Source organism: Ursus arctos, unplaced genomic scaffold, assembly GCF_023065955.2.
Source record: "Ursus arctos isolate Adak ecotype North America unplaced genomic scaffold, UrsArc2.0 scaffold_10, whole genome shotgun sequence".
Classification (NCBI taxonomy): Eukaryota; Metazoa; Chordata; class Mammalia; order Carnivora; family Ursidae; genus Ursus; species Ursus arctos.
Window position 1 is genome coordinate 64,315,176 of NW_026622764.1, and position 26,834 is coordinate 64,342,009.

At 32.7% G+C, this 26,834-nt stretch overlaps 1 protein-coding gene across 6 annotated transcripts in view; it reads right to left on the reverse strand.

The window, feature by feature from the left end:
• The window catches only part of NBEA (neurobeachin), a 662,109-nt gene that overhangs the window by 448,252 nt on the left and 187,023 nt on the right, over positions 1 to 26,834 (reverse strand). For all 6 annotated transcript variants that reach the window (XM_048215508.2, XM_048215507.2, XM_048215504.2 and 3 more), the window contains exons 21-27: positions 26,387 to 26,579; positions 23,855 to 24,871; positions 21,894 to 22,111; positions 18,334 to 18,487; positions 9,403 to 9,583; positions 7,296 to 7,426; positions 4,053 to 4,160 (exon numbers count right to left, since the gene is read on the reverse strand). In XM_048215508.2, the coding sequence (XP_048071465.2) occupies positions 4,053 to 4,160; positions 7,296 to 7,426; positions 9,403 to 9,583; positions 18,334 to 18,487; positions 21,894 to 22,111; positions 23,855 to 24,871; positions 26,387 to 26,579 (2,002 nt within the window). The remainder of the gene's footprint in view (positions 1 to 4,052; positions 4,161 to 7,295; positions 7,427 to 9,402; positions 9,584 to 18,333; positions 18,488 to 21,893; positions 22,112 to 23,854; positions 24,872 to 26,386; positions 26,580 to 26,834) is intronic.

Genomic DNA, 26,834 nt, shown 5'->3' on the forward strand with positions numbered 1-26,834 from the left:
TGCCATTTCTCTCTCTCTAATAAATAAGTAAATCTTTTTTCAAAAAAAAAAAAATGCAGACTGCAGTCTAGTAGAAAAGATAGTTCTATAAGTATGCTTTGTAAAATATAAAGAGCTACATGTAACCCTGAAAGCCTAGATAACTATATTATAGGGGAAAAATTGATAAAGAAGCAAACTTACAAACTCTAATACAACTTTCAAATTAGCCTGTATCGAAGGAGTCAAATGTAAATGGCCCTTTGTTCTAAGCTAGGGAAAGGTGACACTTCAAACCAAAACTACAAGTAATTACTGTGGCCCACATATAATAGGTAAAAAATAGTACGGTACGAATAAGGAAAGCAAACATGCATCAAAGTCTAGCAACTCCATTAAAAGCACTTTATATTTTTACTACATTTAAATGCAAACAAGATTCAGAATGTATGTGCATTTGTCAGAAAAGAAAGCAAACAAGAAATATTTACTAATAATTTAAAACTATGAAATAGGATTAGTACGGCTAATACAGAAAACTACCAAAACAGATTAAATTTGTTCTGAAATATTATAAATTTAGTATTTCATATTCTGAGGGTGACAGCTCTCCTAGAGATAGTTTCTTTAAGGTGTTTGAAATGCATACTCTGTGCGTTATTATGCTGATGGAATATACAGAGAAGGGACAAAATCAGATACTGAAACAGTTATTATAAAGGAAAATGAAGTGCAATCATATCAACAAAGATACTGACCAGGAATGAATTCAAACACAGCTCAAGCTGTGACAGACTGTGGTACTCTACAACACCTGCATTTCCACCACTGGAAACTCAGCGCCAGGCAATTAAAAGCATGTGTGGAATGAATGCATGTTAACTACGAAGTTGCAGTTGCAAACAACAGATATTGTGACGTGTCCTAGCCAAGCTAAAATCTCCCATGTGTATGGCACGAAAACAGTTGCATTTTCTTTTCAAATCCAGATCTGCACACCAATTGTGCTGCTTATTCCCAGTTCTATCTTTAAAAATGAAGCACAACATCTGGAGGACAAGTAAATTTTTATACGAATTAATTGTCTTGCCTACATATTTTATTATTATGAAGACATAAACTCTTATGTTTCTCCCATCTGCTTAAGAAATGGGCCCCTCCACTATTCAATCTTGAATCAATATCATTAATTAACTCTGAAATCCTTTAAAAATTTTAATGCCTCTACCAGGATGTTAAAAAACTTTAATTTTTAATTTTATTTCTTACCACATAGCAAATTTTGCCACACAACACTTTTGCCTAGATTTAAACAGTTCATGTGAGTTTAAATCAGCAATGTCTTCATAACAGAAAACAAACAACAGCAAGATACATACACATCTGTTACATATTATATGCATATATATATAATGTACATATACTTTTCCTTAAAAACCAAATTTTGATCTAATTTGTTTATGAAATTAAGGCAATTAAAAATGACTACTGATTCACAAAAATTTCAAAAGTCAAGTATAATTCTTAGCATGATATCTACAATTGCTTCTAAAATATATCAACTGTCAAACACTTTCAACAGGTGATGGGAGGAGTGTACTTGTTACGAGCACCAGGTGGTATACAGAAGTGTTGAATCACTATATTGTACACCTGAAACTAATAGTACACTGTATGTTAACTAACCGGATTTTAAATAAAAACTTAACAATAAATAAATAAAGAAAGAAATACAAGTGAAAAAAGTGTCTTAGAATCTATGAAATATGGTGATGAAAAAGAGAATACTTTGAAGACGTCTATCTTAAGGTTCTCACCACCTCATACTACCTGGGGGATCTTAAAATTTCTGAGTCTTAAATTTCTCTTAACCGTTAAGTGGAAGCTTATTATAATACATAGCAAGTGTCTGAAATACATTATAAACTCAACGAACACAAGTTATATTACCTTAATGATGTTTAGAAGGTACATCTGGGAACACTTAATTCCCATCCTTCGGGAAGAAAGCTAGGCACCATTGCTGGGTTATCCAACATATTTAACATGTACGAGGCTTAGAAAAAATTATAATAATCTACCATAATAACCTAATGCAGAATTTACTAAGAATTTAAACATGTCACACTTAACATAAATCCCTACTATGTTAGGTCTGAGGGTGCCTCTTGGAGATGAGGATATGCTCCATGTTTTAATCATTCTTCATTTGAAAAACATTCTTTCCATAGCACATTTTTTCAGGACTAATAATTCTAATTTCTAAATGATGAACCTGCTAGTGATTTTTTTTTCCAAGTCTGGATTAGAGTCCAGATTATTGTAAGACTCATACATCATAACTTTTATAGTCATGCATTTTATCTCCATTAAAAAAATTTATTATTTATTAATTACAAAAGAAATATGGGTTTATTACAGGATACTTGAAAACACAAAAAAGTATAAAAGACTAAAGTACAAAATAAAAATTGTTTACCTAGACATAATCATTAGTAGCACTTGGTATGTTTTTTCTAGTCTTTTTTTTTAAGGTACACATGTACGTGTACATACACTCAACATAAAAATGTAGTATTTGCGTAATAAAAGTACTATTGTATACTGCTGCTCTCCTTTAAAACATGACCATTTTTCTGCGTCACAAAATTTCCCTCAAAAATATGATTTTAATGGCTGCACAGTGTCCCACTGAATGAATATACTATGATCTATGAAGCTGAAACTCTACTGTTAGGTATTTGTAACATTGCCAATCTCTCTGTAGGCATCTTTGACAAGCACATGAAGTCAGATAATTTCTGGGTAGAACCACTGGGTCTCAGGGCGTCAATATTTGTAACAGTTTTAACACATAATGTAAAAGAATTATTCAGAAAGTTTATCCAATTTAAATGTCTACCAGTGATAAATAACAGAGTATGTTTCAATGTACCCTTGCAATGCTGGGTACTATTATTTAAAGTTTTTTATTTATCTAATACTAAAAATATCTCACTTATTTTAATTTGCATTTCTTTGACTACTGATGATACTGACTTCATCATATATTTGTTATCTTGTCTTTTATATTTTATGTCCACTATCTGATTTTCTGTTGGTATGTTTGTAATTTTTCTAGTAATTTATAAGAACTGATACATATTAAAGAGAGTGATAATTTTTCTGTTGCATATTCCTACCATGCAGTATTATGCTGTGTGAGTTACATATGTTTTAACCACTTTCTAAAGTACAAAGTACTCATCCAACTTATTGTTAAATGTAAATTTAAAATATAGGCTTTCCTACTCTTGATCTCAGGGTCATGAGTTCAAGCCCCACACTGGGCGTGGAGCCTACTTAAATAAATAAATAAACTTTCTTCTGTGTTTCATAAATCATCAATTAAAATAAGAAAAACAGATTCCAAAGTGGCTGGAAAATAATAACTATGTTAAGGGGTAATGTCAATATTGAATCTGCTGTGCAATACTATATGTTTCTATGTGATTTGTGAAAAGGCCAACCTTATCTTTACTTGAATAAGTGATCATATAACTGGGGTGTTCCAAGAAACCATCTCTGTAAGCTATCTTTTCCTTAAGCTTTACAAAGCTACTTTTGTAACTTAAATTCTCATAAATACCTATTATTTTTAAAATGTAGATCTTCTTTCAAAAGTAATTGCTGCCCCTCAAAAAAGTAATTGCCAGTAACACCTTAGTGAATTAATCCCTTTATCCATAGTACAAGGAACGTTGATAATAAATAAATAGTACCTAGAAATGGAGCAAGGAATATAAAAGAGAAAAGTATGTGATTCAGCACACAGTGAATCATAATTTTTCAAGGTTATCCCTAGTCTTAATGTATGCACAAATTAAATCAAAATTTCACATCATCTGACAAAATGATATATCAATAAGCTTTTAGAGAAAGCAAAGGTCTTACAATCAGAAGTATGTTCTAAACCTACAATTCCTGACAGAACATTCAGTTGTAATTGCAGCTTTCTAATAAAATTTAAATTATTTTACACAAATGACAATGGAAGATTTTTTTTCTTGGGAAATCAAGCAGGTATAACTTACCACATCCCGAAAGACGACAGCACGAAGGCGATTAATATCAACATCCTGAAGAAGTCTATCAGGATCTTTAATAGGAGAAAGGTTACCTGGAACACTTTCTAATGGAGTCTTAAAAAAGAAAGAGAATTGTTAAAAAAGAAAATAGCATAATACAGAAACTCACATAGGACAGTAATTTCTAGTATCTTCAGACATTACGTGAGCCACGGTCTTTACCTTCCCAGCAAGAGTAATATTTATTGACAATAGCACTCTATTACAAGACACTGTTTCTGTTCTCCGCTCTTTTTGGTCACAGTTTCACTTACTCATAGTGTTCTTGTGCTTCATCACCACTGCTACCACAAAGACTTAGAAAAGTAGTAAGAATGAAGTGGAAAAGAAACTGATCTTGGACTTCAGAAGGTTTGAGCTCAAACTCTGCTGTGTAACCTTGGGCTTGTTACTAAAATTTTCTGAGCCTCACTTTCCCAATCTCTACTTAATAAATCTCTTGGAGTCACCAGGCTCATTTATCCATCATGCTTTTATAACGTGACATTACTATATTACATTGCATGAGATTTTATACATATATATATGTTATGATCTACGAAAAGCTAAAAAAAGGCAAAGAAAAAATTCAGTGTTAGCCTTAATATTAAAACTGAAAGACATTATAGATCATAACCACCAAAATCCTTTTTATAGCTGAAGATACAAAAACTGACAAATTTTAAGTAATGTATCACATAGGAAACTAGTCAGAGAGCCAGGTTCCCTGAAATTCAGTCTAGTATTTTATCACTTATACAATATTTTAAGAATTGTGTGGATTAAATTATATCATATACATAGAGTACGAAATACAATTCCTGCAAATAGAATAACGTGCTACCCCAACTAATTAAAAATAAACAGGTTTCCTTCCAAATCTTCTATACACTTCAATTATGATATTTCACTTTCAAATTAAGATGTGTGATTCCTTTGCAGCAAAGGATAGTGAAAAGAACATGACTCAGTTATTTGGTTTCCATTATAATTCTACAACTTATCAGCCATATGACCTTAGGTGAAATATTAACCTTTCTGGACCTCAGATATATCATCTAAATAATAAGCTAATAATATTTATCACAGGATGATTACAGAAAATAACACACTGTTTACAGCAGAGATGAAAAGGACAATTTACAGCATAGATGAAGAAATTTACAAATATTTTAACTTATATATACATATCATTTTACATTTTATAAAGTTTCTATATCCATAATTGAATTTGATCTTTATAAAGACATTTTTATGGGTAAAGCTAATATTATTGCTCCTTTTTACAAAGCACAGAAAGTGAGGCCCAATGAAGATGCATGACTTATTCAAGTCTACACAGATTAGTACTGCATTAAAATTATCTATGGTTTATTTAATAAAGTCACATAAGAAAGCATAAACACAGGGAGAAAAAAAACCCTCACTTGTGTTTTTGACCAAGTCCACTTTCCCCCTAATATTTCTATATCTATACTTATTAACCCTTTTTCATCGCCAAGGTTCTTGCTAAAGAGACAGTGACTAGCTCAACTAAATTACTACAAAATTCCTTCACGTTGGACTTTTCTCTCCATGTTCTGCAATCAGAGTAATAGTTGGTCTGACAGTCTTGAAAAGCTCCCTATTATCTCGTAAATTAGTTACAGACAAGTTTAAGATCAAAGCTCTCAAAAATACTAATTTATTTATTCATTTCATGAGGATGTAGACCTGCTAGAGAAAGGAAGGGAATTAATATTAATTGAAAGTTCACTGTGTGTCAGGAATTAACTAAGAACTTTACTGCTTCTCGTTTAGTTCATACAATCACCTTGTAAATTAAGATTTGTATCCATTTTAAAGACTGGAAAACTGAGGCACAGGAGACTAAGGAGTTTGTCTTGGGTCACAAAACTAGTTATGGGGTAGAGACAGCGTACAAACTCAGACCTGTTTGATTCTAGAGTTAGTGCTCTTTTGACAAAGTACTGCCAGTGTTATATACACATGCTCTGGAATTACAAAGATGTATAGGATATGGACATGCCCTCAAGTAACCTAAAGTCTATTATGCCTACACAAATGAAGCATTCTTGCTGATGTGTTCATATTTAATTATCTAAGCAATGGAGAACATTTTAGAGACTTGTTAGCATAAAATATGGTCTCATTATTTTAGGAATGTTTTCTGACAGAAGTGAGAAAAGAGGTTCTATTATAGATATATTAAATACGTGGTTGTTCTGTTTGAAAGCTGCAGAAGTTTGAAGCCATAGAACTATTTAAATGAGTTAAACTTCTATTTCCTGTCTTCACTTATTGAGCAGAAAAAAGGTTTGTCAATATCAAACATCTAATTACAAGTGTAGCGTGAGATATGAGACATACAGGGTTTTATGAAAATATCAAATAGAGGAGACTACCCTAGATTGGGGTGGCAGTAAGTGTATCTGAAAATATTTTCCCCAAAGAGTAACACTTAAGCTGAAGTCAAGAGTTGAATGGATTTTAAGTGAATGAAAAATAAGGATGGACCCTTCAAGTAATGGGAACCTGTGAAAAGTCTGAAGGCAAAAAAAGAAAAAGAAAAAAGATTCTCTGATGAACTAAATAAAGTCCATCATGTGACTAAAATGGCAAAAGCAAGGGGGTAGGCGATACAAGCTGCAGTGGAGAAGTAAGCCAGGGTCAGTCATGCAGGACCATAAAAGTCATGTTAATAAAACTTTGGACGTGATGCAAAGGGTCAGTTAAACGTGATAAAGAGCTAATTTAAAAAGAGAATTACTGGTATATTCCAAAATACACTATTCATTCATTTTCTGGGCATTCAATATATGTATTTAATATTATGGGGGTATCTATCACCAAAAACATATCCATTTAAAAAGCATAATTCATATACTGAGCTCTGTGAAAATACATTTAACTATGAAAAGTAGTAATAACCAAGAACTTCCAGAGTTATGTGTACTGATATCCTTATAAAAATCCTACGAAGTAGAAATTATTAGTACCTTTATTTCATAAACAAAGAATGCAAATCTCAGAGAGGTTAAATAATCTTGGTAACACAATTATGAAGAAGAAAAGCCAGGACTGAAGGAGACTACTCTCTGAATACCAAACCCTTGCTCTTCCATTATGCAATACCATGTTAATTTTTTCTCACATTTAAAAAACAAATTTTAAGGTATATTATATTTAACACAGAAAATGTTTAATTACCTTCGAAGCTGCTGTGGCGGTCACATTTTGAGGAGCTTCCTGAGGTTTACTGCTGCCGTGGGAAGATTTGCTCCCCCTGTCTCTCTGTCTCTGCCGACATTCTAAACAGTTTCTCACAGCAACACAACAAACTATTTAAAAACCAAAAGCATATTATTAATATAAATTCTTGACTCTGACATGTTGAAAAGAGTTGCTAGCTTTTTTCCTTTCTTTCCCCTTTCTCCATTTGATTATTCCTAAAACCAACAAGATCAAATATTTATAAAAATTATGAAATACAGTAATGAAAAGTAGATATAAAATATATGTGTAGTTAAAAAATAAAAACAACATACCCAGATACTACCAATCAGCTGCAGGAACAAAATATTACTGAAGCTCCCAATACATCCCTTCCTTATTCTATCCCTCTCCATCGTTTAAAATTCTGAATATCACAGATCAATAAAAATTTTTTGAAACTTAATATTCACAATTGAGAAACTGTTTTGATTGACAAGACTTCTTCAGTAACATGACTACTTGGTGACTACAGTGAGCACAGCTCCCCATTTCAGGAAGTGACAGAGCACCTCAGTGAGGCAGTTTCACAAGTCCCAACACCCACCTTTCTGCGTGGTGGGAAGTCTACAGCCTTGTCAATAAGCATTCCATATGTACAAGCTTTTCACTTATTTACTTATTTTAAGAAGTCATATAGTAATGAACAGCACAGGTTCTGGAATCTGACCACCTGAATTTTACTCCTGTCTCTGCCCCTTATGAGCTGTGTGATCTTGGGCCAGCTGCTTAAACTATGTGTGCCTCAGTTTCCTCATTGGTAAAATGAATATAAACATGCTAATAACCTCCTTACAGGACTGCTGTGAGGATTAACTAATATATTTATAAAGTGCTTAGAACAGTGGACAGCACATATTGATATATAATTGCTTCATTATGATTCACTTATAAAACTTTCCTGTAGATGACAAAAAACCAAATCGGCCAGGAAATACTGGGATGAAAATGAAATCAGCAGTACAGCTTTGAAATACATTCAGAAATAAAAGCTCAGAATAACCAAATAAATGCTGGTTTTAAGATACTGAGGTATTTAAAAAAATTCCTCTGTGTCACAGAGTTCACTCCGTCAGCTACTGATAATTATCAATGGACATGTCCAGAGTGGCCACAGTAAATTATCCCACACCTGTTGGTTGTCAGAGGGATCTCAAGGTGGTCAACCTCTCCATTAGAATGATTATGACATGATTCCACTTTAAAAAATGCAGAAGAAAAAAATAGATTTCATTTCATCATTCTTAAAGCAAGTTATTATTCCTACCTTGGATCAGAACAGTTTATCCCCTGAAACTACACACGTGTAGATATTTATATAATTTTAAAAATTATGGTTAAAAAGAATACACATCAGAAATGTCCTTCCTTATATTTAATGCCTTACTTTCTTGTGTCCTACTCACGTTCTAAGGCAAGTATAAACACAATTGCTTTCTAGTCCTTTGTCAAGTCTAAGTAGTATAAATAAATTTCCCCTTTAAGAAAGGTAGGATATGTAAGAATGGATGTAAAGAGATGGACGAAATTTACTTAGAGTTTTCAGTGCTAATTTTTCTTTGCAGCACAGGATCGTAAATGAGCAGTACAGGCACAGTAATGCTTATTAGTGTTAACTGCTTACTCTGAGAAACAGTGACATTGGCATAGTCCGTTTTATCCTTCAGCACTCTGTGTATAAAAACTATGTCACTGGTCTTCTGACATATTTGTGGGTCAGGACAACTATCTTCTATATTAGTTTACCAAAACAGGAGTCCTAAGTGGATTTACATTAAAATCATGTCAATAAAAAATGTTATAGTCCTATTGATTTTGAAACAATTCAAACAATTATAATCCATTAAAGAGGATGAATTTCATAAAATCTCCAATGTGATAATCCCATAATTTTTTAAATTTAGTAATTCTCAAGAATTACAAGGTAATCTCTATACAATATAATCATTAACTTGTATCATCAATACTTTATGTACCACAGAGCATCAAAAAACTAATCTGTAGGTAATTATTTGACATGCACCGTTATTCTTAACAGACTTACCTAGCCTTAGGCACTGTCTCATTAAACCTCCAGAAGACATGTTTTTTTCAGCTTCAATCTCACTAAAATTTAGAGAGCTGGCAAATACAAGTACATCAACCATAGCCATCAATCGGCTGAGGAAAGTTACCGCGGTCTCAGCTGACATGCCTTGTGTCACTTCAATATTTTCCAATTCCGTCTTTAAAAAAATAGAAGGTTTAAGTCCTGTTTAAAATTTGGAAATATAATACATACACATACATGCTACAGGTAAAAGGTAGCTCAGCATAGTTAGTATATTTTCTAAACAAAATAAATTATAAATTATAAACTAATTCCACATTTCAAAAGAACTGCTTGTAAAATTTACCTATGAATTATCCTTGGATAAAGGAAAAGTCCATTTTTAAAACGAAGGTTAAATTTAAATGTCATCATTTGTAAAAAACTATGTTCCAAACTTAAGATCATTTCACCAAGATATTTAGGAATAATTACACATCTATATTTATATTACCTTGGTCTTGTGGTATTAATAAAGATATAATATCGATACTTTCCTAAAATCTTCACCCTTGTTTATTAAAGGATATGCTTTAATTTCTCTTTAGTATAAATGCATGATGGGTAATAAAGATATATGGCCCTTCCAATCACCAACAAAATGAGACGACTGTCAAATGAGAACACTGGATAATTTCTTACCCATTTCAGAATAAACTAGGCCACTAGATATCTCATACTTACAATAAAAATCTAGGGTAAAAATAATCAAGATCATTAATTCCTCTAAAGATAGTAATTTGTGACCTCTAAAACATGAGCAATAAGAAGAATCAGTGGCATTCTAGTTAGGTACAGCTATACTTTCACTAAAACATTACCTATGATAAAACAGAATTTCCTGCTTTCAAAGGGAATATTCCAAAGAAGTATTTCTGGAGATGTGTAACTTCGTATTTTATAAGCAATAGCAACATTTCTTATTTTAGTTTTCATTCTGTATTATATAACATTTCAATTATTTTGGTTCATTATAACCAGGCCTCATTTTCTCAGTGTCACAAGGGGCAGAGAAAAGACGTATACTTTATAAATAAAAAAATACTACTGCTTAAATTTTCTGAAGATGGGCACACTAGCCATATTGATTAACCTTACTTCTTCACCAAATGATAAATTCAACTACAAGGTAAGCATATATTATAGGTATCTACCCCTATTTAATGTTCCATTTTGATATTGTTTATGCCCATCATTCTACCTAAACATACTCCTGCTCACAAAACACTGATTGGAAAAATAACACTGATTGGAAAAAAAAAAAAAAAAAAAACCCATCTCTTAAAACACTTCTTGAGCACAAGATGGGTAATAAAAATGATAGGTGACTACCGCAAGCGCTATATAACTAAACTCGATTCTAAATGGAGTATAAAATGTAACAACCTTTCTTCCTTCCATTTAACAGCAAAATAGTGTTAAAACCATTTTCTCTAAAATGATCTTGAAAATAGACCAAAATTTGTTTTCAGTTGCTGATTTACATTATGCCAATTCAGTATCCGTGGTCTAAAGAAATAATTCGTTACTTGGATTTCTTAAATAACAGATTCCTTATTTCATTGATAAACGGCATTATTTCATAGAATGAGTTAAAAATCTGTGATCACAACACAATAGTTTATGTGAAAAAGCAAAAAAAAAAAAAACTTTATGTAAGAACTCTTTTAAATCTCAGTTAACACAAGTGTCTTATAATGGAATGGAAGTTCTGGCCATTGCTTAGGTCTATCAAATATTCTAAATAAATTTCCAAAAATATTAGAATTCTAGAATATTTATAGAGGCATTCTCAAAGAAATTCATCATTTTGAACTATTCAAATTATAAGATTTATTTATTAGTTACCATCTTATTTTCATGTCTTTTGTGGTCTACTAGGTCTAAACTTCAAAATACGCTTTCATTTTTAAATGACTGAATTACATACAGAACTTATTAACAGAATCATTAATCAGCCATGTAATTTGCCAAACTGTTATTTTTGACTAAACAAAATAAAATTTTAAAATAAAAAGCATTCTTAACACAAAAAAAACTAAAAAGGGAGTTCTTAATTAATTCCATATAAAAGTAATTTATAATTTTGATGAAACGTTATATAAAAATTATATCATACATTTAACAATAAAGATCACTCACATATGATTATTATTAAATCTTAAAATAATATATATCCCATCCAATTTCCTTTCATTGGAACCAATTAACATCTGATTGTACATATGAATGAAATTTGTTTTCATTATACTATAATAGTTTAGTCTAAAGGTTATTGTGGCTAATAAGATAATTCATCAATGCATTGAGAAAAAAATCCTTTTAATGAATATTTTAAATATACCAAAGATATGTCTAATATTAAAGATGGTATGGAAACTCAAAATATAACCAAGTTGAAAATTTCATAAATAAGCAAAAATAAAACTTAAAACTGAAAACCTGAAAATTACTGAAGTAATACTAACCTTAGAACCCTGGACATGCATTAGACAAAACAGACAACAGATCAAAAAGTACAAGAAAAGGAAATTATTAAAATTAAATAAAAATACAATGTAAAATTGAAACACAAAATAACATATTTAAAAATTATATTTGGTTATTTTATTAGAAGCAAAGTTCTTAGAAGAGATATTCCTTTTATAAATTACATGATTAAGATTAAATATCAAATATTTAGACTAATGTTTATTTTTTTCATTAGAGAACTCTGCCCAAATAAATTATTTATATATAGTTCATATACTAGAAATTATGCATATTCTATTTTATAAAATAAATATATTTTCCTAGCAGATGCCTAAGGAAGCATTTTAATAAATAAACTAATATGATGTCTCTGTAAAAGCCCTAACTCAGTATTGGTTTAGGCAGAAATGACTTACGGAAATAAACTATTTATACCAACTTTCCAGAATTTTCATTAAGGAATCATGTTATAATTTGTTTTCTAAAATATTTGGAGCCGTTTCTATAGATCAAAATCCCCAGGAGTCAAAGAATAAAATACTGTAGTGATTATAACTTAAAAACCATTCTCCCTTTCTAGAAAAGAATTTATTGATACACTAATGAGGACTGCATGTGAACTAAGCTAATTACATAAATATTACACTAAATTTCAGAGTCTTAACTAAGAATTATATTCAATATATTCAAAAGTTTGGCTAGAATTAAGTTTCACACTAAAATTCATCAACTGTTCCTATTCTCTGATTTTTGACAACAAATATATGTGAGCATAAACTTCAAAAACACCATTTTCCTGGTACACTGTATAGGAGAATACACAAAAGCCTACTGAGAATACTACAGTTTGATCGGTATTATGAGAAACAAAAGAAAAATTAGTAATTTTTCCAAATCTATTAACTCCACATTCTGATAATGGTAAGGAAATATAAACTAAATTTAAGACCTTATCATCATTTTTTTTGGATAGAAAATACTGCTCTTCTTTCGTGATTATGAAACTATTAGGAAAGCCAGAAATATCAGTCACTATTATTTTTCTTAACAGACAAAATGAAACCATACATGACACTGAATAAATTCTAAACATTCAGTGTTCTGGATGGTTGACCAAAATGATCAACCTAAAATCACAAAGTGATTATGCAATTCGTAGTTGATCCATATCTTTGCTTCTCTTCATTTTTTTTTCTACAACTCCCCGCTTTCACTCATGACCAATTTTTACAATGTATAGAGAATAAAAGATTCAACTGACTAGCCATAGAAACACTAACTCTAAAAAATCAACAACAACAAAAATAACTCCTCTTTCCAAAACCAAAGATTGGTCAAACTGAATACTAAGTTTAAAATTTTTCCCTGGGCACTAAAGTTAAAGCCACTGGTCTAATTTATAGACTTGAAACTATTTTTGTAATTTATTTTCTATGCTACATAGGACTTTAAATAATCTAGGCAAAGCGAAAATTCCAAAAAGTCCTGCTTCTTCAATGAATATTAAGTTCCAGGTGTTCACTAATATTGTATACATATACTCTTTTTTCCTTAAAGTTTCCACTGGAATATTACTTACAAGTAACACTAATCTAAACAGTTCAACTTTTCTTACATGAAGATACTGCAACAGCAATTCACAAATGTTATCCTTAGTGGGAATTAATATACTCATATGAGATCCCAGAGCAGAAAACAGACCACCACTATGCCAATCCCACTGGGATAGCACAAAAAGACTATGCCATGTAAATCACTTGCCATCAAAATAAATCACCCATTATAAATAAATTTGCCTCAAATATCCTATTTTAGAATTCTGAATTAGCAGATTATTTTATAAATGTGAAAATTACTCTATCATGACACAGTTCTGAATAAACAGTTCCAAAAGGAACTAAATGAAGGAAACATCAAGAGCCTTCTCCATCTAATGAGCTTTACACTTATTACTTATCCTAATTTTCACAAACTCCCTGTTAAATAAGCATAATTAACACCTTTTCATAAATGAAGAAATTAAGAGTGAGGTCCTATCTAGTAAGTCGTAAAACCCAGATTAAAACACAGCTTTATCTTATGCCAAAGTCCATATACTTTATATTGAATCTTAACTTCAAAAAGGTTGTGTCTGAATCTCACCGATGATGGGAAACAAGTTTGTTTTTGATGAAAATGAGATTTCCATACTTACCAGAGATCTATACTTATATTGAGAAATGGGAAAGACATATTCCTGAGTTGAACTTTGTATCATGATTTTTTCCAATGGAGAACTATAAAGAAAACCTAGCATTACCCTGTTTTTGAAAAGGCTATCCTTCCTTAAGTGAACTGCTTATGAATACATGTGAAAAAAAAAAAGTTGTACATTTGTTTGGGGGTCCATTTTTGTGTTTTTGTTCTGTTCCATTGAACTACGTCTCTCTAAGACACTACGCAGTCTTGATTACTGTGTTTAATATACAATGATTCTTTCAAAACTGTTTTAACCATCCCATGTGAATTTTTTAAAAAATAGTTTTTATAACTACAAAAAATTTTGGTGGGATTTTGAGAAGAACTGCGATACATCTAAATATCAATTTGGGGACAAGTGTTACCTTTATTATGTTGAGTCTCCAACCCATAAACATGGTATAGTCTTCATTTATTTAGATCATCTTTGATTGCTTTTACACCAGTCTTTTGTAGTTTTTGGAATAAAAATATCATATATTTATTGTTATATTTACAACTAAGTATTTCATATTGAGTGATTACATATTGTACTGTATTTTTAATTTCTGTGTCCACATGTTCATTGCTAGTAGAAATAAATACAACTAATGTTGTTGTTCACCTTGGTAAAATAGAAAAAGAATACTTAGCATTCTACTTACCCTCACAAAATTAAATATAATATCAACATTAGACATGTCAAATGCTAAAAAAAATTAGTATGGCTGAATGTGAAAAGTTATATATCTTCTAATAGAATATAATGGCCACAACGCCCAATGAAATTGTTCTAAAAATTAAACTAAATATTCAGTAAGTCAAATTCAAGTTCTTGTTTAACAGGAAATAATGAGTTTATCTTAAGCTCTAATTATTGAATTTTCAATGGTCAGTAATAAATAAGAGCTTTCATACTAAAACATAATACTATGACATTTGTATTTTATGTGAGGAGTATGCTCTAAGTCAGTGGTCAGTAAATTATGACCCCTAAGTCAATCTGCCCCACTGCCTATTTTTATAAAGTTTTATTGAGACAAACCTACACATTCCTTTATGTAACTGTCTATGGTTACTTTTGCACAATAATAACAGAGTTGAGTAGTTGAGACAGATACCATACAGCCCACAAAACTGAAAATATTTATCATCTGACACATACAGAAAATGTTTGCCAGTCACAACAATTATTATTCATATTTATTCATTAAATGCACACGTGCATTTAATGAATAAGTTTTTTAATTTTTTTTATTATATTATGTTAGTCACCATACAGTACATCCCTAGTTTTTGATTTAAGTTCCATGATTCATTACTTGCGTTTAACACCCAGTGCACCATGCATTACATGCCCTCCTTAATAGCCATCACCAGCCTATCACATCCCCCCCCCCCCGCCCATGCCTGAAGCCCGCAGTTTGTTTCCCAGAGTCCATAGTCTCTCATGGTTCATTCCCCGTTCTGTTTAACCCCCATTTCGTCTTCCCTTTCTTCTCCTACCGATCTAATATTTTTAAAACTACACAAACCTAAACAAAATCATGAGATCACTCAAACATCAGTATCAAATGTTTCTCTCTTCAGGTATCTAGGACTGAAATTATAATGGCATCTACATGACAATGTTTCCTTTTGCTAATCTGTATACTGTCAATGTTCCCTTTTTCACTTTTGGATTTTTACATGTTAAATCTAAGCCAAAAAGCTCTTTATATATTCAGTTCTAATTTTCTTCTTTATTTAATCTTCTCTTTCTCAATATTTCCCTCTACTACATTATAATTTTTAGCAGGAATATTACACAATCAAGTAAGAGAAAACAACACTCAGCAGTCAGCACCAATCATGGTTCTACTAGTGTAAAGTGGCACAAAAGGTTCTGGCTGTTTCTTTTAAAGAAGCAATTTATTCAAAGAACATAACCAGCTGTTGTATAACCAGGCATAGGTACAATCAGTTAATGAACCAAAATGACAGAAATATAGAGAAATAGACCATGAAAAAAAATTTCTACAACTGAATGAATTCCTAAGTCTGTTAAGAATATTCCAGGCAAGGGCGCCTGGGTGGCTCAGTCAGTTAAGTGTCTGCCTTCAGCTCAGGTCATGATCCCAGGGTTCTGGGATAGAGCCCCCCAGTGGGCTCCCTGCTCAGTGGGGAGTCTGCCTCTCCTCTCCCTCTGCTTGCCACGCCTACTGCTTGTGTTCTCTCTCTAATAAAAAAATAAAGTCTTTAAAAAAAAAAGAATATTCTAAGTAATAAGTAATTTCAAATTGCAAAATATAGTGGTCCAAACTGTAAAGGTAATAATTTTGGAAGTTAAACCTCAAAATGTCAGTATCTTTATTATATATTGAAATAGTATGTAAATCATAACATTTATGGACAATTTAGTAATTTCATACTTTATCTTGATGGAGATCTTTTAGCTTTAAAATTTGGAAGACTATTTAGTAATATGAATATTTCAAGCCTATACAAATTTTAATACCCACTACTAATTTTATATAGAAGTCATTTTCAGTTCTGCATAAAATTTTAAAACTATATTATAAAATGAATTTCAATATAATCTTTAAAAATTTATGGATGGCAAATGATTATTTAGAAAACATTACAAAATTTTATATGATGAAGAAAGATGTCAGGAGAAAATATTGATTTTTTTCAGTTTTTAATGTATAGAAGGGAAAAGTCCCTCCCTGTTTCAATATTAGAACGCATTTTGAAAATCATACACAACTCCTGATTTACCTAAATTTGGTGTAAATCACCAGGAGAAATCTGAGATTGAAGAGAAGGGATGGTAGGTACAATAATCTCACAAAGTATCTACATTCTTCATATGCCATCAACTATTTTTCTTCTTGACTCCACTTCCTTGCTTAGCTGCGAATTTCATTAAGGCCCTAATAATGATGATCTGTTTGCTGCTCTTCCTCTTGAACTAGCATGTTTGCCTTTGTCAACTTCTTGAATCAACTCATGGATGAAATCAAAATGTATGTGTCTGTGAGGGGGGAAAGATGTTGGGCATACAATCTTTTGCTGCTAATATTTAAGTTTCAGTGATACTTGGGGGTGATAGCACTGAAAAAACTATAGCGAGAAAGGAATCATGTAAGAAAAGCTGGTTAATAATGAAATAAAGGCAGAGATTAATTTGGAAACACTGCTGCACCAAGTAAGACATGTTAACAGAAGAGCAGGTTTCTCTGTGGAGAGAGCATACTTTTTGGGCTCATGGTTTAGTTTCTAATATGGTGGCAGGAACACAGTCAATATGAGAAGTAGAGTTCTACATTCTTTCCTATCTGAGCAAGCAACTATGGAGTCTTTTCTTTTAATATAAATCAGAGGTTTTTTTAAACTACAACTAAAATACAAAGTTAACATTGACCTGTTACATTTTAAACCTACATAATTAACATTAAATGCCTTTTAAACTTATTAATATATTTCAATGTTTTATCTAGAAAGGCAGCTATATTTTTTAAAATAAATGTTGAAGTAGATTAAGGCAGATGCAAATGCTATTATAGTCCATATGTCTATAAAAAGTTTTTTGAATTTTTTAAGGATTATGAAATTGTTCAGACAGCATAAAAATGGTACGTTATTTTTATTTTTCCTACCTGAGGTGCCTAAGTTTTAAATAAGAATTCATTAATTTGGTTCCCTTTCAGAAGCAAATTGCTGGCTTCAAGATTAAATCTCAGAGAACAGGAATGTAAAAGTCCCATATATAGTTGAAAATAATTAAGTTTAGAAATAATATTTTAAGAAATTCACATGAGGCTTTGCACATCTAATGATTTTTTTCTAAATTTAGATTTATGACTCTACCTACTTACACAATAACCATGTGCTTGTATTTAGAATTTCAAGAGTAACAGAATAAAAATTTTAAGTTTACCATACTACATATTTGAAGAAATAGGCAATATGTAGAAAATAAAGTTAAGTCATTTATAGTTTTGGCTCTTCCTCAAAAGTATTCATTATATCACCAGAAAAGTATTTTCATAAACACACATAGCTGAAACCCAACACTGACAAAAAAAAAAAACGGGGAGAAGCTGCCTTAGGTGAACATGTCTCCTTAAAATCTGTTTACAGCAGAGAATACTGCTGACAGCCTCTAGTCAGGTAATTACAAAACACACCACTAGATGGAAGCAAAGTACTTACAGTTGGTGATGTAGCAGCAGAGAGCAAAGGTAAAATTCCTCCACAAGCAATAATGATGTTGTCTACCATTTGGGAAATGAGGTGAATTGTGTTATGTACAAAAATAATATTTTCATTGCTATTGACAAAATCCATTACAGACTTTGTGGAATGGCTAAAAGAGCAGAAAAACAAAACACAAATGAACATTTTCTTACCTTAAGAAGCTAACTTCGTAACATTTATAAAGTAAAAAATATTGAAGAGCTAAGCAATTTTAAAATGGAATTATTAGAAAAGAAAACAATTTACAACTGAGAAATCGTATTACCAAAAACTTAAAATTCATCCCTACAGGGTTTCTTTGTATCCAAATATATTAACTCATTACTGGGTTTCTACTTTAAAAATACAGCGCATTAACTAGATTCAAAGACAAATTGTTAGGTCAATGAATTTAGTTAAAGTTTACTTTCACAAAAGCTGGTTATTTTGTGTTGAAATCAGTTTTTCTTATTTACCATCTTCAGGTAATCTGGAACAACTGGATAGTTAACTCCAAATTTACCTTTCAGTCAGTTTCTATTCATCACCAGATTGCAGCCCCACTTGTGACCAGCCATACTGAAAATGTGTACTGCTAGTCACAGAAGTGACATGATAGGGAAATATAAATAAATTAGTAAAAATTCAAGGACTTATTGAATAAAAAGAGGAAAGAGATCTTAAAGGTCAGCAGTGCAGCTTTTCCATACAAAACATGCAACTTAGATACCCAAAATACACTGCTTTAGTTGATGTCTGTCAAGTATATGAACTGTCTTCTAATGGGAAAAAAAGAGATTATTCCATGATCAATTGCTCTTTTTCGTTCAATTTTAATTTCTCAAATTTGGTCTGTTTTTCAATTTTGAAGTTTCACTTTTTCTCCAACACCCCACAAACTGCTGTAGACATGAAATGGTGTCCAAATGTCAAAGAGCTCGTCAAGGAAAGCTGCCAGTTGGTTTCCGTACTGATCCAGGTGCAATTTTATGAAAAACTGAAACAAAAACTCATCATCCTAATTTTATAGGAATTCAACGGTATCTGGTATGCAGTGGCTACTCCAATGTTGGAAACAGGGCAAAGTGCTATAGGACTTAAACACTGTGACAGATCCAGTCAAGAAGACAGTGAAACCAACTAAGTCGTCATTCACTCCAAGGACTCAGCATTAGTTCACGAAGAAGAGTGTGGCCACTTTCTTTTCTCTGTGTGTGAAATTAAGTAACATTCATGATATTTACAATAAGAAAAGGACTTTCCATTGCTCATGATGTATCTTACTGATAGCAAAAAGAATTAGTCATGCTTCTTTTCATATCACATGACGGTAGTAAGACAAGAGAACATGCTTGTCTAACACTGTTTCGTTAAAGATAAATTCTCTGAAGACAAAGCATCAGCAAACTGAATGGAAGGTTAGATATTGGTTCATCTTCTCTAGTGCAGCTGATATTCAATCTTCAGCATGATCAATTTTAAGTCAATGATTCTCACTCTTTACAATTGTAAACTATCATCTATGACATCTTAGATGTCAAGATGTTTGCACAATCCTAAAAGTAAGTGCTCTCTTTTAAAAAATTGAATTAGGAGGGGTGCCTAGGTGGCACAGCGGTTAAAGCGTCTGCCTTCGGCTCAGGGCGTGATCCTGGCGTTATGGGATCGAGCCCCACATCAGGCTCCTCTGCTGTGAGCCTGCTTCTTCCTCTCCCACTCCCCCTGCTTGTGTTCCTTCTCTCACTGGCTGTCTCTATCTCTGTTGAATAAATAAATAAATAAATCTTTAAAAAAAATTGAATTAGGAGCACCTGGGTGGCTCAGTCAGGTAAGCATATGCCTTCACTCAGCTCAGGCTATGATCTCAGGGTCTTGGGATGGAGCCCTGCGTCAGGCTCCCCACTCAGCGGAGCTTGCGCATGTGCTCTCTCTCTCTTAAATAAATAAAAATAAAATCTTTAAAAAAATTAAATTAAGTAAAATTCTGTTTGGGGAATTTTATGAGAGCTCATGAAAGAGAGAGAACAGAGACACATGGTATCTGTGTATATGTTATGTTTCCATCCTAAGTTAAAGGAAGGAAAGTTGAGTATCTCTCATTTGGGGACTACTAATATTGTAATTGATAAGTTACACTATATATCTGCATTGATAGCCATGTTAACAGTAATGTATTTCATTGTATTCCAGTTTCCTTATTTAGTATCCCCAGGTAATTTAGTGTATAACAATACTAGTAATGGAAAGACCATTGTTTCTATCACATGTAATAGACTAAGGACAAACTGATCAAATAAAATTAGAAGTAAAAACTTCCTATGGCAGACATTGACGGCTTTCCATAAGTTATTCCTTCTTCCCTGCGAACACAATCTAGATTTTTTTTCTGCTGTTGAGCCAGATCAGGCATAGGAAAGGTTGGCTTTATTCCGGCTATTAGGTTATTAACCAGTATTGTTACATATAGGTCAGTCATTATAATCCTATTCCCCTTTGCTGGTGATTGACTGCTGGCACATGAGAGGTAAGGGGGAGATTTTTTGAGGGGGTTCTTTTAGAAAAGAAGAAAGGGGGAGGAGAGTAAGCAGTGGGAAAGGGGAAAAAATAGAGGATGAGGAGTAGAAACAGAGGAGAAGGAGAAGAAAAAAGAGGAAAGAGAGGAGGAGGGAGAGGGAAAAAAGGAAGAGAAGGAATGAAGAAAGGGATGAAGGAGGAAGAAGAGCCCTTGCCTTCTACTTTGGGCAAGTTTCCTATGTGGAACTGGTGCTGGGAGCTGAATCAGCCACCTTGAATCTCAGGAGGAAAATTAAGAGAAGCAAAGAAGCCTCCTTCAGTCCAGAGAAGACCATGCCACTGACCGTTTCAGTCAATGACCGTGGGGAACTCCGTTACAGCCATCGACTTCCTAATTTAGGTGCGTGTACATATAAATGACGTACTCTCTTAACTGCTTAATTTGTTGCATATTTGCTATTAGAAAATTAACTGAAAGTGAGGCAAGGTAATGAGTTAATTTATGCAGACTTTGTTTTCCTTAAGTGATTAATTTATGTAGACTGTTTTCTTTAAGTGATTATATGTGAACTGATACTAACTACTTTAAGGGTAAAGGCTCTAAAAATAGATGCCATAAGGTGATTTTAAATTTTATTTTAACACTATATGTTACAATTTTATTACCAAGAATATATTTAGTATATGGTATTAATTTTAACAGAAAAAGAATAAAAAGGTGGGAACAGCTTTGAACCAAAACTGAACCTTTTTATTGTTGTTGTTTAATCTCTTTAATATAGATTTCAAAATTTTGCTTATAAATTATTGGGTACCTTTTAAATTAAGCCCTAGGCCTTATAACCTTTGTGAAAATATTCATGTTTCTATATAAAATTTCAATGTTGGATTATTTTTAATAAATTCAATTTGTGAGATTATACAATAATATAATCCCCTTATGGATCAACTGATGTCACTAGTTTAAAATATTCGTTTTCTTAAGTGAAAGTTGCCTTATTTAAGAAAAGAAATATTTGTACCTCCTCCAAACATGTACATCTGTTTCTAATGCAAACAGTAAATCGGTGAGAAGTCGCTGGTGCATTGGAGACCATTTAAATTCAGGAATACGGAACATTGTTGTGCGTGGGCCGGGGCTGAACTGGCGCCGCTGTTCCTCAGTCATCGGCATTCCCCGAAATCCTAAGTCAACGCGGAGATCTCTGTCTTGCTGTGCAACAGACCGACCCTGAACAGCCTAGAGAAAGAAAAGGTGAACTTTTATAGACTGCAAAAGAAATAGCTCATTTCAACAAGAAAACAGCAAGTAGAGTCAAGTGAGTGAGTGACTAGGGCTTCTGCACGTGACTTTGGTAGGTTAATATATTTTACATGTACTCTCCACCTGGCGATTCCCTGGACAGAAACCTTTTTGAGCTGAAGAGGCTACTGTTATTACCTTTATTTTGCTGGTTCAAAAACTAGGCAAGGTAATCAAATACCTCAGGTCTAACACCAAACTTCACATTGAAAACCAAGTCCTCTTGACTCCTGTTTATGGAGTCTTCATTAGACCACATGTCTTCCTTAGGAGAGTGAGCATTAAATTCAAATCCTGGATATACGTCATCAACTAACTATAACTGGAAACACAAGATCAAAAAATATTACTTGAACAGATTCAAGTTAACTCAGAAGTCTAATTCACTCACAATACTTCAATTTAGAAAAACAGTACATTTATTTGATAAGTTCGAAAATGAGAACATGCCTACAAACTCGAAGTGAAAACCAGGCAAACCCAGTGATTATCAATGTTCAATAAACAATGCACCATGCTTTCCTTTCTTTTAAGTCTTTACCTAATTCAGTATCTCCACTCCCTTCCAGTAATCACTGTGGTACAACTGCCACAAAAAATAGAAACTGGCAATTAATAGAGAAAAAATAAACATACCTTTCCCACGCACAGAAGATATTTTTTGTTTGTGTCTTTATTTTCCAAACACAGAATATATTATTAGTATTGTTATTAGAGTACAAAGACACCAGGAAGGTATGGTTTACTCTTTATTATTCTAACGGAAACATGCTAATTTTATCTTTGAGGACATTAAAAGGTGAGTGGAAAACCCAGAAAAAAAACGAAAAACAAATCATTAAGGGCAAAAGTATTTTTTAACTCTTAACCATAAGGTAATTTAGCCTAGAAAATAAGGAAGTAGTCTTAAAACTCAAAGGTCCACAGTTAAAATTCCTATCAGAAAACATCATCTATTTTTAGCTTTATTCTGGTGAGCCCAGAACTGCAGCACTAACGTGTCCTCACTGCCAGGCCTAAGGGTCTTTAATTTTCTCATAACAGATTCCTATCCATGTGGTTGTAAAAAAAATGCTCACTGCTAACAATTGCAAATTTTCTCAGCCATATTACCTACCTCACGGGGTGGTTGTGAGGATTAAATCTGAAAACATATAGCACAGTGCCTGGAACATAGTAGGCACTTGATAAAAAACAGTTCCCTTTTCCCTTCCCCTTCATTTATCAGTTCAATCTGGGCTCCAAGTCCTCTTTTCTATAATCCACAGAACAAGGTTGGGCCTGAAGCTTAAAAGGTTAAAATTAATCAAGTATTCAGAATGAAGATCGTGCGTACAAAATGTGTAAATTTAGTCACAGAGTCACAAGCTATTAGAATGGGTAGAGCCCTTAAAAGTCATATTTTAATCAAGTACAACCTCCTGTACTGTATAAGGAAATTCAGGCCCAGAGAGGTTCAACAAAGTTACACAGACAAAACGTGGCAGAGCTGGAAATACAATTCAGGTATCTTAAAAGTCTCTTATGTATATACCACCACACTATTTGATTCCATAAATTACTATAATACCACAATTAAGTATAAACATGGTGCAGCTGGTAAGAAATGACTCATTGCTGTAGTGCTAACAACTCGTTATCTGTTTGATGCATTTTTAGAACTCATGTAGGATAACTCACTTGAGTTGTAGCAGTGGTCTGGATTTTTCGAATTTCCTTTCCTGATTCTTTGCCATCGTCAGATCTCTCAGTGTCTGAAATTATACTTCCTGCATCAATATTTGGTACAATTTTGCTACCAGATGACTCAGTTTCCAGAGTTGTAGCCGTCATTTCAGCATACTCTAACCCTTTAGAGGATGACGCTAAGTCTCTTTCAGAAATACTGCTCATTCCATCTGCAGTTGTATGGATTTTGAACTCTTTTTCTTCTATTATACTTGATGTACAACTCAAGTCTACACTACCAGTCATGTGAGCAAGCAATCCAAGATCATCACTAACACCAAGATGTACTTGTGTGTCCTGGATATTTGGAATAATGTGATTGCTAGAAAGTTCAGGAAGAAGTTTCTCCTCCTGTTTGGGTATTTTATCAAAGAGAAATGACGTACTACTATTAGGAAGTTCATCTTTCTCATCCGCTAATGTTATCAATGGACCATTATCCTTTTCTTCATTTTTTTTAATGATACCAACACTTCCATGTACATTGTTCTGGAGTTTCTCAACAGCAGCACTATATACATTATCCAACAAAGATTCCACCTCCACAAGGGCACCGTTCTCTCCACCTACTAAAGTTTCCGGTGATAAATCCATATCATCAAGCTTCACTTCTGTTGCTTCTACTTTCTCTGCTTTTATGTCAACTAAAAGATCATGCACTTCCACATGTACACCGCTTCCCGGTCTATCTGAATTTCCAAGAATATCATCTGACACTTTTGTTGACATGAGCAAGTCTCTAGTATCTGTGCTGACGGGGTAATCTGTCTCACTTTCTGGACTCTGGCTTTGTGAAAGATCTTCTATCTCTCGAATTTCCATTCCACCTTTTGCTCCTGTAGTCTGTGATGAAAGACCAGAGATGGTGCTCACATTCCCTTTTTTTCCCTTTTTAATGTTTTCCTCCTCTTGTCTCTGATATTCTTCATACATTTTGGCTAGGTATTCCTTATGTGCTTCATAAGTGACCTTAGGAGTAAGTAAAGAAAACATTATGGCATTTTATACACACACCGAAAAGGAAAAAAAAATACAAATAAAGTTATGGTAATAGCAAAAATGGTGTCAAATATTTTAAGATTTCAAATGTAGAACATATTAATCTAAGTTCCATTAAGTAATTGGAAATAATCATCAAAAATAGACATGATTTATTATATGACTTGTAAACTAGCAATAATAAAGTTTTAAGTATAGTGATCTTTTCTTTTAGATTAAGTATTTCATTGTTACTCTAAACTAATACGCCAGTTGAACTCCTACATATTTGAGTTCAGCTAAAACAGAAAATTGGCTAATAATATCTTGGAATGAAGGATCTAGCTCCTAGACAGGCTCCCTGCTCAGAAGGGAGTCTGCTTTTCCCTCTCCCTCTGCCCCCCGCCTGCTCATGCTCTCTCTCTCCCTCACTCTCTCTCAAATAAATTTTAAAAAATAAAATAATAAAATTGAAAATAATAAAGTTCAAAATCTTTCCTTATAGGCACATATTACATTGACTTAAATGATAACAGGACTTTAGATTGAGAGGGATCTTCCTTTGGAGATTATCTTGATACAAAAACCCCTTTACTTTACAGAAGAGGAAATCAAGTCCCAGAAGTGGGGGCTGACAAACTATGGCCCATGAACCAAATATGCTTATCACCTGTTTCAGTAAGTAAAGTTTTATGAGAACACAGCCATATTCACTTTTTTACATACTGCCTATGGCTATTTTCACACTATATGGCACAGTTAAATAGTTGTTTCAGAGGCTGTACAGCTCCCTAAAACTAAGATATTTACTCTCTGTACATTAAAAAAAAACATTTTTTCTAATCCCTATACAAAAGGACTAAATGAATTTCCTGAAGTCACAAAACTGAATTGTGGCATCGACTGGAGTAAAAGCCAAACTCCTGAGCCCCCGTGCTTTTTCTATGACACCACATAATTAGAAATCTTACAGAATCTAATGTGCATATAGCTGTTAATTTTAACCTACTACTCTCTCTTACCAAGATCAGATAACACTTAAAATTTAGATATACAGATTCTTAGAATTAAAAAGAAAATGCAACTAAAAATGCCATTAAACTTAAACATTTAATTATGATTCACTTGGAATAAAGACAATTTCTGACTACTTTTTAAAACTCTTAAAACGTATATTTTAGAGTGTATTTCATGAAATACTCTTTTAAAAACCAGTAGGTATGTTTTAGGTAAAAGAGCTAGTGACACAGACTCAAGCTATAAAAAATATGTGGGATCTAAAATTCCTAAAATCATAAACCTGGGGTTTCAATTAAATGATCTATAAAAGATTTCATGCTCTAACAGTTTATGAACAGAGAGAAAATAAAACCAAAAACAAGAAAGAGAAAGGTGAGATAAAGGAATGGGCCATAATGCAAAATGCCCACAAGGTGGCAGCAGATGAGTGTTTACAGCCATTCAATCCAGGTGAAACACAGATGACAAAATCCTAAATCTCGTTACCTTGGAATGGGCTATTGAGAGCGTATCCACCCAGACTCTCCATCCTCCCCATTCATATTTTATTGCATGATACAACAGAATCCGGAAGATATTGTAGACCATCTCAGTAATCTTCTGTTCCTCAGAATTTTTAGGATTGATATAGCCAAGAGAAAACATCCAATCCTGCCACACTGAACACTGCAATAAGCATCTAGTGGGAAAAAAACTCATTAAAAATACCTAGTTTATGTTAGAATTTACTACTTTGAAATTTAGATAATGAGTGAAAATATGATCTGACCTAGATAAAGCAAGGTGCACACTCATTCTGCACATTCTATATTCCATACCTGGAATGATTTCCTCCCATTTTTCTACCTGGAAAAATCCAAATTATCATTTCAAATTTTTTTCCTAACTCTCCCAGTCAGATTTAACTACTGTTTCTTTACTCCTTCATCACATG